Here is a 17,445-nt window from a genome sequence, read left to right as displayed (position 1 = left end):
CATCGCTTTAGTTACTAAAGGGGGCCCTAGACAGGAAATGAGCATGAGTTGTCCCTTAATAAACTGAGGCTGGAGAGCAGATGACGACTAATCACTGGCGTGCCCCTAAATTGCCCATCGACATTAGGCAAGCATAGCAGTAACTGAGGTACAAAAGGCGAGGGATTGTAACAGGAAAGGCAGAGAGGTGAGCTGACTTTCACATTCAGATATTCCACCCCAAGTAATGGCCAGAGCACACCTGATATGTCTTCCATTGTCTGTGCTCCAATCTCTCCCTGCAGCATCACAAAGACCTGCAAGAGGGGGGTGGACTCAGCCCCTCTAGGGCAGTGTCCCAAGGACAGCTGGTAAATAGGCTCCTTTCAATTAACTTGGTATTAATTATTCATTCAAGTACACCTCAAAATAGCAGAAAGCAGGATCACTAGCCAAAGGATCCTGTGCCCTGTCTTAGACCTTTCGGAGCCACATGGAGGAAATCACTGGCAGACAGCGATGACCTTGCCGACACCTAGAAAAGTGAACCCAATTGCATAGGTGTCCCAAGGTCATTCAATGACCGCACCCCCAGGAATGGAGTTTCATGACAGCCTCAGCAAAAACAGCCAGCTTATTAGCCTGCAGAACTGGGCCAGAACTGGAGCTAGCAGTTTCAGGGAAGCTGTATCTGCTCAACCTTTCTGTTCCCTGTTGTGTCCATCTTTTCAGAAGAAGTGTAAAAAAAAAAAAAAGGTGGAATGGAGAAGAATAAAGAGGAAAAGGACAGTTGACACCACAGCCACAAGGGGAAACTGCTATGGAGAGCACATTAACAGCTCCTAAACATATTTGCTGTGCACTCGTAATATTCCCTCCAAACCTAAAGGGAGATACATACTCCACCACCCACCCTGAGGCACATTTGACAGGTCACCATGACAAACATTTGGATGGCTCTTAGGACCATCACTTGGTGCAGCCAGACTCATCCCGCTTTATCTTTCTACCCCATCGTTTCCAAAGGACCGGCTTGTGCACCAAGGGTGGTAGGGGAAAAGGCTCTACTAGAGGGCTATAAAACTATGTCACCACCGTACAAAGGGAAGACAACAGGAAACTTACTCTGGAAACTAGCAACAGAGAGATCTCCTGGGCCCCCAAAAAAGCAGAAAAGAAAAAAGCAAAACAAAACAAAGAGAGAAACATTATAGATGCAAATTTTCTTAGAAGGGTCAAGCAGGTGTTACTACTGCCACCTTCTGCTGGGCTGTGAGGTTAGTCATTCTGTCCCGGCATTATATGCTCTCTCAGAGAAAGAGTGCAGGATCAGCTCATAACTTGCCATCCACTCAGCAACACAGATGCCATCATTCTCTTCACTAGATCAATAACTACAGAGGAGAAGCCAAAGCTCCCCCTACAGCTTGTAACTGGAGTCTCTCAGAGATCCTTGCCATGCTGGATATAAAGCCATTCTGAGTACTGGGGTAACACTGGAAGACCAGCCTGATTACTAAACCATGGCTGCCATAAGTGAGTGGCAAATGCCTCAGAACAAAGTAGGACTAACATTCACAGAAGACGACCAGCCCAGAGCTGCAAGTGAAGCAGTGCCTGCTTGATCCAATGTATCACCAATGCCAATCAACTTGATTTCCTTAGAAAAATCAATTTTACTCCTTAAAACTATAACCTGGTGTGCCTTTGGGAATGCGTTCACACTTTGTCAACTCATGCCTGCTCTGGCCATATGCTGCTAAAATGTTTTGTCTCCTATAAATATACCCCAGAGCTTTTTTGGTCATCACCTAGTGAACCAGTGAAAACAACCAGGGTGATCACAATTATATGGAGGTGGTGTTTTTTTAAAGGAGGTTTTGCACTCAAAAATAGAAGAGAGCTGGGTCAGGAAGTTAATAAGAAACTTTTCACCCTGAGTTTGCCACACACAGTTAAGTTAGGGACAGAGACAACTTATTTATATTACATGGCATCAGGAGCCCTCTAGCTCCCAGACATGCTGGGTCCCAGCAGTTACACAGACAGGATCCACTGGTGCCGATTATTGCGCCAACAGACAGCAGCAGTGTGGGGGCACCACACAACAGGATCCTGCCCTTCTGGTACCAGAGTCAACAGCTAACCAGATTAGGATAAGCTCAGTTACAGGACTGCATTTACCCACAAGCTGTATTGGCAAAGCAACACATCTCCACTCCCTATCCCCCACTCACTCTGCAAGCTGGGGAGATTGGCATCTTCTGGCTTGGTTTTCAGGAGATGAGGAAGCCGTGTGTACCTGTATCCAAATCCACAGCCCTACAGGAGAGGGGGGGAAGGGAGAAATGTCTGCTTAGAAGACCTCACGTTATCTCCCAACAAGGACCATGGAGACCCTCTCGCCAGAAGAAGGTAACAAAGTTCAAACAAGAAGTTAAGGGAAAGTTCAAACAGAGGGGAAACCACTGGTTTTAAAACTACAAGCTGGAAATTCTGAACAAAATGTGAAAGCAGAGGGTATCTGTTCTTACTCGCCACAGTCGTACAAGGATCCAGTTGGTCTGGGCCCAGGGTCTTTGCTCGTAGGGGGCCAGCAGGTTCTTCATCATGGATATTCGCCTGCCAGAGTAAAACAAACAAGTCAGCCAACCACCATGAAAACAGCACCAAGGTTAAAAAGTGGGGCTTTGGGAAGGATTCAAGGCAAGATGTTTAGTTTACTTGAGAGGGAAGAATCAGAAGTGCAATGTGAGGAAACAAGGGGAGCAGCAGCTTCCACACAAAAGGGATTATAAGTATAGGAATCATGCCTGGTTCAGAGAAGAAGAGAGAAACAATCCTCTTCCAGGACACATAATATTTTTCAGGAATGGTGAAACCAAGAACTTACTGTAGTTCTGGAATCCTCTCTACAGCACGGAGTGAGTGTGGGTAGCAAACATAGCTGGCCAAAGCCTGCATTAGGGAGTCTCTGATGTCTGAATATGGAAACAAGACAGAATGTAAGTGGAGTAGGGATAGTAGGGACATAGATTGCCAGAAAAATGCTTCAGATATTGTGGTGCAATTGCATACTTAGGGTTGCCATACGTCTGGGATTTCCTGGACATATTCAGAGTACTGCAGTGGGCAGTAGTGTCTGGGCAGAAATCAGAAAAATGTGCGGTAAAATTCAGACGTATGGCAATCCATGTCAGTAGTGCCATTGTTGCTGATTTTCCGTAAATATAGCTCAAACACAGCATTTTTTGTGATTTTAAGAAAAAGAAAAGCTCAATAACTTTTCTGTCCGGATTTTCACTGTGTGAAATATTGCAAGCATAGTTTACTACAGTTACAGGACTAGTAAGCAGGACAGGATATACTGTAAAGACAAATGTCAAACCCAAAAATAATAATTGAATTCTGCAATGATCTGAGGTGTTAAAAACATAGAAACAGACACCCTTACTATTCAAGAAGTATCAAGTAGAAATAAAATAAAAAATCAGCAAGCATGAGCTTAATTTTCTTTCCCCCAATCACATATGCATGTGCGCACGAATGCACACACATAACACCTACAGCCCAGCATGTCCTTTGGAAAACAGGAGTTGCCTTACCAGTTCCCACAATCCTTGAGTCAGCAAAATGCTTGGCTAAAATGGCAGCGAGGTGAGTCAAAGTCTCTTCGTAGCCTGAAAAGAAAAAGTTCAGAATATCAGGATGCAGGCAAAAAACCCCCACAGCTATAGAATACAGCAGCTGCAGCAGAATGAATTTCTAGAATGAGCTTTAAGATTTACAGAGAGAAAACACGGTCCAAGTATGGAGGATGGGCTACCATTTGTCTGAGTCTCTAGCAGGCAAGTCAGGAATCCAGCTTAAAGTTTAAGAGAACGATGGCAGGAAGTCTGCACAGCAGCATTTGATGTTGCCAACTTTACCTTACCACTTAACCAGAAACATCGGAAGTAAGTGGGAATATCCTTAGAAGTTCTTTTACACACCTGGTTAGAAAACAGCCATGCAGGCTGTGGACTGGGTTCATCTCTTTGACTAGTATAGGCTTTCTGAGACATGCAGATAATCAATACAGGAGCAGCTGTTGATTCTGATAAAATTAGCCTGGACACTTCCCTACAGTTAAGCAAATTCTTAGCAATAATATACAGTAGTCCCTTTGTATACGTCTAATACCCGCATAACACAGCTAAAATAGGAATACTGAACTGTGTTATGGAACAGCTTTGGGATAAACAGAAGAATAAAGATTGGGGAAATTGTAGATGGGATGGGGGTTAAAAACCTATTCCCCAGTGCTGTAGCTCTGATCTAAAATCCACCACAAGCTTTTGACATTTGAGGTGGGGGGTGGGGGTGGAGTGGACAATCCAATCACAGATCTCCTGGTGTCATATCTGGTTTCATCCCCAAAATGAAAGAGATTGTGGCTCTCATAGAGTACCACCTACAGAGAAACACAATATGCTGAAATACAGTGCCTCACTTCCAAAAAGCTTGCAGCCAAAAAGAAGAGCTCTTGGCAGAGGCATTTCAGATGGAGGAGTTTGGAATAACTATGAAATAAGAAAATAGATCTTCCAAACAAGTTTTCATAATTACATCTCCAGGGCCAGACTGCACAACACCTGCTCTGACACAAGGACAGTATTTTCTCACCCTTCACAGTACTTCAAAGAGGAGGAAATGTATTTTGCATACATTTCCAAAACAACGTAACTGCAGGCTGAGGGCAGAAAACACAACACAATCCAAAATGAGGGACAGCAAACAAGCTGGAATTTGAGGAGGCAAAAAACGGATGTAAGCAAGAAGGCTTGATTTGTATGCTTTGCTTGAGCAGTTCTTGATAGTCAATATGATGCAGTTATTTAACCTAATTACGCCATGAAGTTGCATAGTAAGAATGGCTATTATCTACATGTTTTGCTACTCTTGCCCTGCAAAATTGCTAAATGACTTTTATTGAAATTCTAAAAACTGTACACAAAGATCATTTAGGACTGCAACTCTTCAAAAAGGGGATCAGTATAATTACCAGGAGCTGCAGTGTTTCAGGGTAACACCACTCAGATAATGTATAAATACTAAAAAGTTATCAGGTGTAAGGGTAGGCAGTCAGGCTTAATAGCATTTAATCAACTTCAGGATGCAGGGGCAAACAATGCTTGTTATAGCTTGCACTAGGCATTATCAAGATGAGAAACCCAGTGAGTGACCCAGACTGTAGTTTTGTGTGTGTGGAGGGCAGGACAATTGTGTGAGCAAGTTAAACAGCACCTAATGTGATTAGAAAGTTGAGTACCATTCAAGAGTATCCCCAAATTTTACTCAACAGTAGACCTACTGAATTAATGAACATGACTAAGTTAGGTCTATAATTTCAATAAGTTTACTCTGAGTAAAGCTTGGTTGAATACTACCCCACAATACAGCCAGCACATTTTCAAAACACACCTTTACAACCACAAGGGCACGTTAAGCTAACCCAAATTCTTTGCAACCCAAATTCTGTGCAGCATGCAATATTCTGTGTGGAGTTCTTATCCCTTTTCTCTGGTGCATTGAATTCTATTCGCAAAATTACAGATGGTCCTGCTCAGAGGCCATCTCTGGTTCCCTCCTTCTCCTCCTCACCTGGAAGCTCTTCCATGCTGTTGACAGGACTGAAGTAGTTCTTGAGAGCACTGTAGCTATTCATAGCCACACTCAGATAAAATTCTGGCATAAAAGCAAAGAGCGAACCAATCCTGTCTCCATGCTCAATAGTGCGGATGCATACCCGTAGCAGCCAGTATATATCTTGCATCTTCTCCTGAAAAGGAGCAATTCCTAGTCAGTTTGTATCTCAACTGGCATGAAATAATACACCTAAGTGCAGGGGCAGGGAACCTGTGGTCCAGCAGGTGTCGTTGGACTCTTGTGCCCATCAGCCTCAGGCAGCATGGCTAACCATCAGGGATGAGGCAAGTTGCAGTTCAGCAACATTTGGGGGCCACAGGTTCCCCACACCTAGATCAGGGTAAATACTACTGAGGAAATAAAAGAAAAGGAGCTCAACAATTTTGTGCAAAAGCAGGAAAAATGAATATGAATTTACTATTACAACGCAAGATTTTTCTTTGATAAAAATGAACTTTACCAGGATTTATTAACAGAATTACAACATACAAGACTTTGGAAGAAATGGTACAGCTCCATTCAGCATTGGCCAGGCCAGAACTGGAATTTATGGCCCAAGCTTAGGTGAGGCACCTCTCTGATATTATACGTACTACTTTCCTGCTCACCTTTGAATAAATGGTAACGTTGATCCAAGCAAGTCGGCGACTCAGGTGATTAAGTTTCTCTGAGAAAACCTTCTGACTCTTCACCAGTTCATCATGGATGTCTCTTCTCTGAATTGGACACAGAGTGGGGGATGAAGAGCAATGGTGCATATGTTTTCCTGCTTTCAGAAGCATGTACACAGCAAGTCCAGTACTTCACAAAAGCCTTACCACAATCACAGGATGTTCTTTTAATGTTGAGGAAAAGCATGAGCTGCCATGGTCTGCTTCCCAAGGGGGTCATCCTTACACAGAGATCAGGTATACCATGGAGCCCCAGGCACACTTTGGCTAGCTACAGTGCACACAACTTTTTACACCTAACAATATCCAAGGAATCTTAACAGGAGGCAGTCTTGACACCAATTCCACATTAGACACACCACCACAGAAGTTGAGAATCTATTCCAGTGGTACCTTGGAAAGCAACTTCATTTAACAACTGCTCACACATGAACAGTGTAACACAGGAGACAAGAACCATGTTTTGATGGAAAGGGAGCCATGATCTTGCAGGAGTGTGTGGCTCTGAAGTTGACTTTAACACTCAAGGTGTTGTTGTTGTTTTAATCATTAATCATTAACTACACAAAACAACCATCCTATTTTAGCTAATTGGAGAATTAGCCACCATTGCTTCTCAGTCTGCCTTCAGAAAATCAGTGAGAGCAATAGAGTGCTGCTCAGCACCTGAATGATTCTCAAGAAAGAGAACAGCTTGCAGGCAATATAGGCCTATTTTAAGGGAGAGTGAATATAACTATCCCCGTGTTATTCTTACCCTCTTTGGGCATCGGCTAATCTTTTCTTCAGTGTCTTTCAGTGCCATAGCATACTCATTCACATCATCGGAAACACCTACCATCTAAAACACAAATAGGGGTCAGTAGTACCAGCTAGAGCGTTTCTGTACAGGTTATAGCACATACTGGATTATTTTCCAAACACTTAACTTGTGGCAGCATCAATACATTGCAGGGCCCAACCCCACAATGAGCCCCTCCCACCAGTCGCTTTCCTGGAGACAGATTTTCAGCTGACAGCCTATAGCAGAACTACGTAAGATGGCAGCAGACAGACCCACACCTCTGAAGGTGGGAGATTGCCAAACGGCAATAAAGCAGCAGGAGGCAGGGCAATTTCCAACAGAAAATTGGCAACTCTTGTTCTGTCAGCCGCTATCCCTGCTGAAGCTCTTCTCCCTCAAGGCTATTCCCTTGCAGCTAGCCTCACTGCCAATCACAGATCCCTGCTTTGGGACGGAGGAAAGAAGTGGCTGCAAGCAAGATACCAGTGCAGGGAATGGGGATCAGCATCCCTTCTTGCACCTGCTACTTCTCAGAAGGAAATACATGCACATCTATTGTGTTACTGCTGAGTGGTGGCCAACCACGTTCAGAAAGTGCAGGTCTGCCACCAAAGGGTGTAGTTCCACCCAAAAGCAGAGTGCAAGCAAGCATTGTGAGTTGGTATGGCGGCTGCAATCAAAAGCGCCCCACCCTCTGCCAGTGGGCCATGGTGTCTTTGTTAGTGTGAGTTCCAATCCCAGTTGTGCAAATGGGACAGGACTGAAAACTCCCCTGAAATGAATCCTGCTCACCTTACCAAGCTGCTGGTGCACGCTGAGGTTGTACATCATGACTATTCCATCCAAGATTTCCAAAAGAGAATTCTCAGTGATTGGTTGTTCTGGCTCTTCGGCAGGTCTCCCCAGTAAAAGGCCCTCATTTCCATGGCTGCCTTCAACTGTCATAAAAACAATGAAACATCCATCACTGTGAAGAAAATGGAACTAAGGCTGGTCTGGTATTCTCTCTTTTTTAACCATAAAGTTTTGTTAGCCTTTCTGTTCTGAAGGAAAACTTGAACAAACAACTACCTCAAGTCACCAGACATCTTAGTTCAGCTGGTTCTGTTTCGAGGCATACAGACTCTGCCTTTGAACCTACATTTATCCTTCTGAGCCTCATCATCCTGCAGTTTTGTTTACTAAAATAATTAAATATAACCTATTTAACACTGTTTACTCCCAGATCATTTGCACTGGCCTCTCAGTTCTGTTGCTTAGAAAGCACATAGCTTGAATTACAATCGTAGTCCTTTACAGCAAATCCAGGCATGGGCTAGCATGCTGCTAGAAATCCTTTCCCTCAGTTAGAAGGCAGAACTTCAGGCTGAAATTATCTATCTATCTACCTACTTACCTACCATTAAATAGTTATTAGAGGATCACAGAGCGATTCACAGCATAAAAATACAAAAATGCCTAATAACAAAGAAAACATTAACCACTATGACCCCACATTTGTTATCATTTTGTAAACACCTGATCATGTTGAGAAGTCCAGTTGCTGTAATAATCCAAGCACTGTAAATGATTCAAGAGAGCTCTTATCTATGGTACCAATTATGAATTTAGGATGGCTGAGAACAATGGAAGTCAGCTACAAGAGATTGCAAGACTATTGCTACCTTCAGATCTGGACCATTGTTTAAACAGAAAATGTTAACAAAATTTACCCAAATCCTACACAACCTGAAAATGAAGGACAATTTAGGAAAGTGTTACATCTGTTTACTGAATACATTAAAATTAAGGAACATGATTGGCAGCTACTCTCTTCTCATGGATTTCTTTGGAAAAACATTATTGGATAACATGTTTACGAATCTGGAATTATAATGCTATTTCTGGAATACTACCACTCCCTCCTCTCACCTTGTATCCTTCTCCCCCCCCCCCTTCTTGCTTTGATCTCTTCTGTCTTTTGTTGTTATTATTATTATTTCTTTTTGTGTATTAGAAAGGATTATATATATGCACACTACTCACTGTCCTCCTCTGTCCGTTGTTCCATGTTCAACGTACGAACTTTAACTTTCTCCAAGGCACCTGGTGACCGCCTTGGAGTCATAAGGCTAACAGCTGCAGTGCTGAGAAAACGGTTAGCCCGCCCCAGGGTGGGTGAACTAAGCCAGCTTGGTCTGGCCAAGGCACCACCGATTGCCAGTGCCGCAGCTGGACGCTGAGAAAAAGAGAGATTGAGAGATATGAAGTAATATTTGTTCAGCTCTTTCTCTAACGGGAAGAATCAAGCTGGTTTGAACCATGCACAAATCTCCTTTGTTCTAGTTAGGCTCATTTGTAGGACAAGTAGCTGAAATATTTCCTTCTCACTCATTGTAACCTAGAAGAAGAACCAGGGTCTCATACAGGCAAGCATAGCACAGGCAGACATTCAGGACAGGAAAACTTTCCCTAGAAAGCACAATTTGTATCCTCATCAGTTATTTCAATAGGGTGTTTCTGAACTGACACACAACCCAGTTTACATAATCCACACTGCAAAATGCATCAGCTTGATTATGCATCAGCTGATGACTGGAATCAATCTTTTAAGGGTCCAAACAGCAACCGGAGTGAAAGAATCAGCACTGGGCCAGATGTAATGGCAATACTGGGCTATCCTGTGCTGTATAGTTCCAAATTCACGGGACACAATATTCTTCACAATATGGTCTTATCAGAGGGTGCAGTCACAGATGGCAAAATTGTGCTCACACTGACATCCCTGTGAACTAGCAGACAAGTATCAACCATTCAAATTTCCTGGGCCCAGCATGGGGTATCCTTCCATATTTTTAGGAGTGGGAAATCCTGACCACCTATAACCTTGCCCTTGAGAATCCCAAGGAGATAGAACTTTAGCCTGCAGTTTCTAAAGAGGAACACAAGACAAGCTGCAAGGCAACGTTTGCCCACTACGTGAAGACAAAAAATGCAATTGAAGCCAAGCAAAACAAAATAACTTTTTTTCTTTGCACAGAGTACTTTCTTTAACAAACTGAATCCTTGAATTCCTCATCTTATCAGGCCTTGCATCACATTGTGTCAACAGTTCTCAAAGTTCTCAGAGTAGTAGCTGGTCTTGAGTTTCCACTGAACTTTTCCTGGGATATATATAGAAGAAGCCTGAAGCCTTAAAAAGCAGCCCCTGCCCAAGTTTTTCCCACACTTTACTGTGCTCTACAGTCACCAAGTCACTATGGTGGCTGCCCCTGCCAACCTTTGGGAACCATCCTTCCGCCTAACATAAATATCTGTTTTCCTGAGTTTTCTGCAAATTACAGATAATTTGGAAGGGGGAATCTTTCTCTTCGTAGCAGGCTTTTTCATTAAGCAGAAGATGGAAGTAGAGGCTGACACTGTTTCTCATGTGAAGTGAGATAAGACCCACCCTCTGCTAGCAAGGGCAAGTGAAGTCTTGGGACAGGCCTTTTCTGTCATTTTACATCATGCTTTAGAAAAGGCAAGAAGTGACGGGATCCCCCTTCATTGCTTTCCCCTTCTATATGAGTTTGTGCTAAGTGATCCCCTCTTGCTCCACACCAGCCATTGGGGAAGGAGAAAGCAACAAGAAGGCCTCCACCCTGCTTCTTTCATTTCCAAAGTCTTACATGCTTCATGCAGGATTTTTGGAGAAGGCACTCACTACTTCTGCAAATCCTGCCATTTCCCCAAGTTCTCTGTGTATGCCAGGAGATTCAGGACAGGGGGCAGAGAAGAGGAGATTGGTGGAAACCATAAACAACAGGTGACAACTGTGTCAAATGAACACATGGGGCCTTCTATATAAAATCATGTTGCAGTTTCCCTTCTATTTGTTTCTGATATTAGAACTTCCCGACTCAAACTGCAGAGTCATCACTACAATCTTTGGCACGCCCAGATCCTGACTCAGACGTCTGTGTTAGGACCAACAGCAACTAGCGCTCAATCAGCATTCTTGGCATTCTCAGGTTAAGAGAGTAATGCTGCTGACTAATGAGAAATGCAGAGCTGTTGGAGCTTTAAGTGACCATCAGATCTTGCTAAACAGAGAACTCTCCGTTAGCCTGCAAAATTCTGGGCCTGCAGTAGAACCAGCAGGGTTAAAATTAATATAAAAGACCTGAGAAAATAAAAAGGTATTTGCTTGGCACTGAAGGACAACAAAGCAGGTGCCAGGCCAACTGCTTTGAAGAGAGCATTCCATTACTGGGGTCCAAACACTGAGAAATCCCTTCCCTGCTAGCCTCCCACCTCAGGTAACTTTGTTTTCAGACTGTCCCCTGACCTAAATATGTCTGATTATAGCCTCTCAGAGTCAGGATTTTGGGCTGGATTCCGATGTACACTTTGCTATGGCACCATTAGACTGCTGAACAACCAATACGTTCAACACAAAACTTAGAAAGGCGAATTTCTTAGGTACAACGCATAAAAGTCTCTCTTTACTTGCTTCTCCCTTCCATTCAAAACAAATTTCTGCTTCCAGGAGGTTCAGTGCTCCTCCTTCCTTCCTTATAGACTCCACTGACAGCTGCCTAAGTTAAAACTCATTGCACATGGCATTGTTAGGCTCACTTGTGCTGTTGACACTGCTGACTCTTCATCTTCATCAAGATCATCCATTGTCACCGCCTGAAGTTCTGCAGGGTCAATCAGAATATTTGCCTTTGAAGCAAGCTCATCTGTATGAATAAAATACCAAATACATTCACTGCTAGGTATAATTACCTATGCACATTCCATTTACCACATGCCTTATTATTATTATTATTATTATTATTATTATTATTATTATTCCCCATTTTCCTGGCGGGACTCAAAGCAGCAGTAGTGTAACACATCAGAAGTGTCAATATTGCTACTGTGTCTTCACTAAGGCTGCAATCCTATGCACAGTGGGACTTGCTGAATTCAGTGGGATGTACCTCTGAGTATACATCCATAGGACCACACTGTAAATTATCAGATCTGGTGGCAAAGGCATAGAAGAGGAGCAACGCTCTGCCCAGCCATTTGTGTTTTTTTTTATTTCTCAGGAAGAAAAGCACCCGGAGAGGCCAAATTTGAGTGGAGAAATAGCTGGGAAAGAAAATGCTAAAGCATCTGTTATGCACTTTTTTAAAAAGGTATTAAGTGGCGTGGGATGGCCCATTGCCAGTAGTCATTCTATATAGACTTAGAACATGCTGTGAAAAATCAAACATGGTTGGGTATGCATTTTTGGGTACAGAAAGTATTGATCTAATGTGTAGAGACCTTTTCTATTCTAATCAATTCAAAAAGCTTCTGGAAGCTTCTCTGTGTGATACAAGCTGGTGCAAGATGGAAGTTTGTAGCTGACAAGCAAGATACTATTCTGTCTAGAAACAAGCAGAAGATTCCTGATGTTTTGGTCATTCCTTCAAAGAAGCTGAGCAGCTGTTTCAAACTGGTTCTGTTCTCTTTGTCTGTCCTGCTGACTAGAAGAACAGGCCAGAAGGAGCCTGAGTTTCTCTTTTCTTCTGGTGTGGTGGTTTGTATATAACATGCTTAGTGCTAAGGTTTCAGTCTTATTGTAAGTTATTGTAAGTTTAAGTTTAGTCTGCTGCAACTGGATTTCTTATTGATTGTGCCAACCTTGAAGACATATGGATTTGTGACTATTATGCTCATTTACCTTCAGCAGTAAAGCTCTGCTGGATGAAGAATTAATTGCCTCTGGTCTATTTTTTGGGAATCCTGCAATGTGTTTAAGTTTTTATTCTGCTAACTTTACGATGCTCTAGATCAATATGAGCAGTACCAAATAACAAATATGCTTTCTGACACCTATACACATACACACACACACAATATTGTTATGCTTTATTGTTTTACCTATAAACAGACAACTGAATGGTGGTATATTTTTTTTAATGACTAAAATAAAATGCTCCCGTATGCAAACTGTACTTTTTCCAGACCGTGTTACTGATTCTAATAGCTATTTCCTTTTGTGTACGTTTTGCCTTGGAGGCTGCTCCCAAGGCAGAGAAAGGAGCATCCAGACCCTAGGTGGAATGGACAAGTCAGTCCAATAAGAGCCAAAAAACTGGGTAGGGAAATCTTGGGTCTCCCCCAGGGTGAACAAAAACAAGATTCATAAAAGGGTCACACACAATCTTCAAAATGTAATTTGGAGCTTGTATTTCATATTCTCTTATCTCTACCAAGCAGATGGCCAAGCAGCCCCAGTGCCCTAAAGCCTGGCTCTGCTGATCTGAAAGAGCACCTGAAAGAGGAAAAAGCAAGTCCTAATTGGAATCTCTCAGGCCAAGAGGCATCAGCTGCCACTTTATCTTCAAGTCCCAGGAGAGCAGTTCTTGTTTTTAGCTTCAGAGGCCGTACACATATCCTTGAAGAGGACTGAGCTATTTAAATTAGCTAGAATAGATTTGCATGTAAATTAACAAGTCAAAAAAATTACCACACTTATGTCATGGCTGCTATTTGATAATCAAGTTAAAATACATAGTTTTAAAGGAAGGTCACAAGTGAAGACAACTAAGCCTTTGAAGAAGATGCCAAGTTAGCATCTGCCTGTTTAAGCAAATAAATGACATTCTGAGTTTCGCAGTATCCCTAGTATTTCACAAAGTGAAAATAGAAAAGGACCTTTCTCACCTTGCCGGGATCACTTAGGGGACCTAGAAACCAGCAGGCTTCTGAGTCCAAGTACCAGGCAGAACCAAAGCTTTCACACACAGATACGTAGCTCCACAAAGAAATGAAGCTAATTCTGTGACACTCCTGCCCCATCTTTTACTTCCCTCCATAATTTGCTCCTGCAACAGATTTTCCACATCATATGCTTCCACATGAATTAATGGAACACAACAAAACAAGCACTTGCCTTTGAGGGTCTTCTTGAGATGAGACAAGAGTCCCCCAAGTCGCTGGAGGTCAAAGTAATCCACCTTCCCATTATAGAAGAGCTGAGGGGGGACATATGCATCTGTGGGGAAAGATGTTTTATATGCATTTACAGAAAAGGCCAAAGAAAGCTAATCTTCAATGAGTGCAAATAATCAGGGCCGCAGTTACAAGACATCCACCTGCCCTAGCCAACTCTCCCTCTGGTATAAAGGGGAAGAGAAGTCAACAGAGCACTGAAAATTGGTACTGAGCAAAGAAAGCTAAAATACATTCACACATAGCCCCCTTTGAGGGGCTATGGCAAGGCTAGCATACTGATGAAGATGACTTTCTTCTCTGCTACATGTCTGCACAACAGTGAGGACTAGGTTCACTTTTGGATGGGCACTGTTTCACTGTGGGATGCAAAATGTAAGAAACGTTGTCTTGAATGTCTCTAATTTTGCATTTTTGGGTGAAGAGATAGAATTTGGTTACGCACAACTCCAGAAATTCCTGGATGATACAGCCTTCTTCAAAATGCAATCACATACAAAGACCAATATTCCCATTTGTGCATCTTTGGAAATTACCTTCACTGCTCATTGCTAAAGGGTTCTTCATGTTGTACTCATCCCAGTAATGTTTCAAGGCCGAGATGAGTCGATGCAAGAAGCACACCATATACTCTGGAGGACACAGCACAGTCAGATTCTAAGGACAAAAAATGACAAGGCTCTACTGTTAACAGAACAGTTGAGGAGGCATGCTGAACTGAGCTTCTCCATCCCCTCAGATGTGTGTGATGCACACCCTTGCCTAGAGCATTCCCCAGGCAGCACAGAACATTTCCAGTAACTGACAGAGTCAATATCCATCACTGATTCTCACCTGTTTCCCAACAAGAAAGAGCAAGCACGTATCTTCCCTTCAAAGCATAGTAGCACAGTACATCAAGAAAAGAGATGATGAGGCAACCTGGTGGCCCCAAGGCATGTTAGCAAGCGCCAGTAAGCACATTTCCCTCACTGCCAGAAAAGACTGGCACTGAAACAACAGAACACTCCCAGTCAGGAAAGAACTAAAAGTCCATGTCAGAGAGGTGACACCTTCACTTAGATTTACTGAGAGACCTTTAAGGCATGGCTGAGTGTGCTCTGCTAAGCAAGACTCAAAATGACATACTAAGAAAAATTGAATTCAGGAACCTTCAGTAAGTTATGCAAAGTTTTAATTAATTGCATAGAAATAATAATTCATTCGAGTAATGGACAGGGGAATCAAGTTATATAGGGTGGCAAAGCCCTGTCCTCTGACTATTGAAAACTCTGACAGCTGCATTATCCCACATTCCTTCAGCTTCTGTGATTTCACCATGATTTGCATTTAGGCTTCAAGACCCACTTTTAAAACCAAGACTTCTGTTCAAGAATGTGCCCTCAATACAAAGTGTGTGCTAATTCCCCACAGATACCATTTCTTTTATGAAGTTATAACTTGACTGCTCTTCCCTTCCTGGTATCTTAAGCTATTTCTTTACATTCTGTTAAAAAAGATGAGATTCCTAGCATAATTGTTCTGCCACCAATATCCTAGGAAGGCAGTCAATGGGGAACAGAGGTATAGGGATATAAGGGGGGGGGGGGTGGAGTGTCAGAACTGAAGCCTAGCTTTGCAGATCTGAACAGCATTGTCTGTCAGAGTGAAGAGAACTGACACTGTCAGATAACAAAACCAAACTGAACAGAATGTAAGGAGTGACCGTGTGTTCGCATTGCATGAGTTGAGGGGCCTTGATAAAGAAATCATTCACTATGAACTTGACACCTTGGTAAACCATTGATGTGTGGAAATTTCCCAATTTCTGCACAGGACAAACAGTAGCATGGAGTCCATCAGCCCAAAATTTAAGAAGCCATTACACACTCAACAAGGCACCTGTAGTGTCCAAGCTGCAAACATGTCTGCAGCTACGGCTTCTGACAGATATAAGATTGTGTCTTTCTTCAGACCCTCCAGCAGAAAGTGTGACAGAAGTCAAAGTGGAATGAAGATACTGTTCTCAGCTTACCCCTCGGTTGCTGGCATTTTCCTGAAGAAACTTGCGGAACTTATTTAGAAAGATGTATCTGGAAGCTCCTCCCTGAAACAACCAGTGTTTAAAGTCAGTTGAGTTCCATCAAGGTGAAAGAACAACTTAAAATTACAGTATTTCTTGGGTTTGCCTGAATTATGATCACTTGCTCATCTGATGTGAATTTTGCCTTTACAGGTAAGTCCTGAAAGACAAGTGTATACATGTATTCTCATAACTTGCTAGACTTGCACTAGCTGAGGGAAATGCTGTCTACTGCTGTCTTGTTTCAAACGGCTGTTTTAAAATAAACTGGAGTTCAGTTTGAATTGCATATCTGGTTTTGTTATTACTTATTACTGCTTGTTTCATTATGAGCTGCCCCGTGGGTTCTACTGGGCCACATAGGCATTATATAAATCAATTTTTAAAAAAGAATTTTCAAGAGCTGCAACATCAAGGGATGGCCATCACAGACCAAGAACCACACACAAACCTTTTCATTAGGATGCACACTTCATAATGCAGCCTGCTTTGGGGTGACATCAACTGGAGCACTGTTGCACTTGTGTTTTTGAGTTAAAGAGATCCACCTCACATGATTGGTCTTGAAACATCAACGGAAGACATTTTTATTTAACCCAAGTATTTACTGTTTAAAACTGAGAGGCTGAATACTTAAGCAGTAACAGTATGGGTTTCAAACTGATTTTGTTATTAAATTCTTTATATTCTAGATGCTTTGTTGGTTTTTTTGGATAGCTTATGAGTGTTGTTTTGTGCTTCTTGTTGTATACAACCCCCAGCTCCTCTAGAAGTCTGGTGATTTACAAATATCCTAAATAAATAAGTCACCCGTCATTACTTCAAAGAAAATTGCTCTTCAATGGAGGCAGCTCACATGATCAGTTGTGAGTCATTTAGTGATGAGGAGAGTGTGATATACTGCACACGCATGCATGAAACCTATGCTAAGTCAAGCTACATAGCAGTGTTCTTTGGCTGCCTATCCTCAGAGAAGTCACCTTGTATGAATGCCCTGCTCGCCTCCATTACTGGCTCTTTTGGCTGCTGTACAGAACTCCAGTTCCCCAATCAAGAAGTCCATTCAGGATATGTACAGTTCCACACTGCCATCATTTGGTCGCCAGTGCAAAGGAGATGTTCTTAAATGATTTATCTAGGCTTTTATTAGGAGTCCCACCTAACCGCATTAGCTCTTAGAAATTCCACTCATATTCTCAGCATTATCATTTCACACAGACTCATGAGATGCCAGGGCAGAAGTCATTAGCCTGTGTGCCCTGTATCCAATAAACAATGTTGTCAGGTTTAGCATTGTACCCGGTAGA

The 17,445-nt window shown here is 42.5% G+C and overlaps 1 protein-coding gene across 4 annotated transcripts in view; it reads right to left on the bottom strand.

Moving 5' to 3' along the window:
• The window catches only part of RNF123 (ring finger protein 123), an 87,149-nt gene that overhangs the window by 45,938 nt on the left and 23,766 nt on the right, over positions 1 to 17,445 (bottom strand). For all 4 annotated transcript variants that reach the window (XM_083429341.1, XM_083429342.1, XM_083429344.1 and 1 more), the window contains exons 19-31: positions 16,091 to 16,162; positions 14,613 to 14,733; positions 14,018 to 14,119; positions 11,722 to 11,828; positions 9,148 to 9,340; positions 7,915 to 8,060; positions 7,096 to 7,179; positions 6,276 to 6,383; positions 5,623 to 5,800; positions 3,585 to 3,659; positions 2,873 to 2,960; positions 2,514 to 2,601; positions 2,217 to 2,301 (exon numbers count right to left, since the gene is read on the bottom strand). In XM_083429341.1, the coding sequence (XP_083285467.1) occupies positions 2,217 to 2,301; positions 2,514 to 2,601; positions 2,873 to 2,960; positions 3,585 to 3,659; positions 5,623 to 5,800; positions 6,276 to 6,383; positions 7,096 to 7,179; positions 7,915 to 8,060; positions 9,148 to 9,340; positions 11,722 to 11,828; positions 14,018 to 14,119; positions 14,613 to 14,733; positions 16,091 to 16,162 (1,447 nt within the window). The remainder of the gene's footprint in view (positions 1 to 2,216; positions 2,302 to 2,513; positions 2,602 to 2,872; positions 2,961 to 3,584; positions 3,660 to 5,622; positions 5,801 to 6,275; positions 6,384 to 7,095; positions 7,180 to 7,914; positions 8,061 to 9,147; positions 9,341 to 11,721; positions 11,829 to 14,017; positions 14,120 to 14,612; positions 14,734 to 16,090; positions 16,163 to 17,445) is intronic.

Source organism: Podarcis tiliguerta, assembly GCF_965153285.1.
Source record: "Podarcis tiliguerta genome assembly, chromosome: 2".
NCBI lineage: Eukaryota > Metazoa > Chordata > Lepidosauria > Squamata > Lacertidae > Podarcis > Podarcis tiliguerta.
The sequence above is the reverse complement of the archived record's forward strand: the minus strand, read 5'-3'. Positions and strand labels throughout refer to the sequence as shown.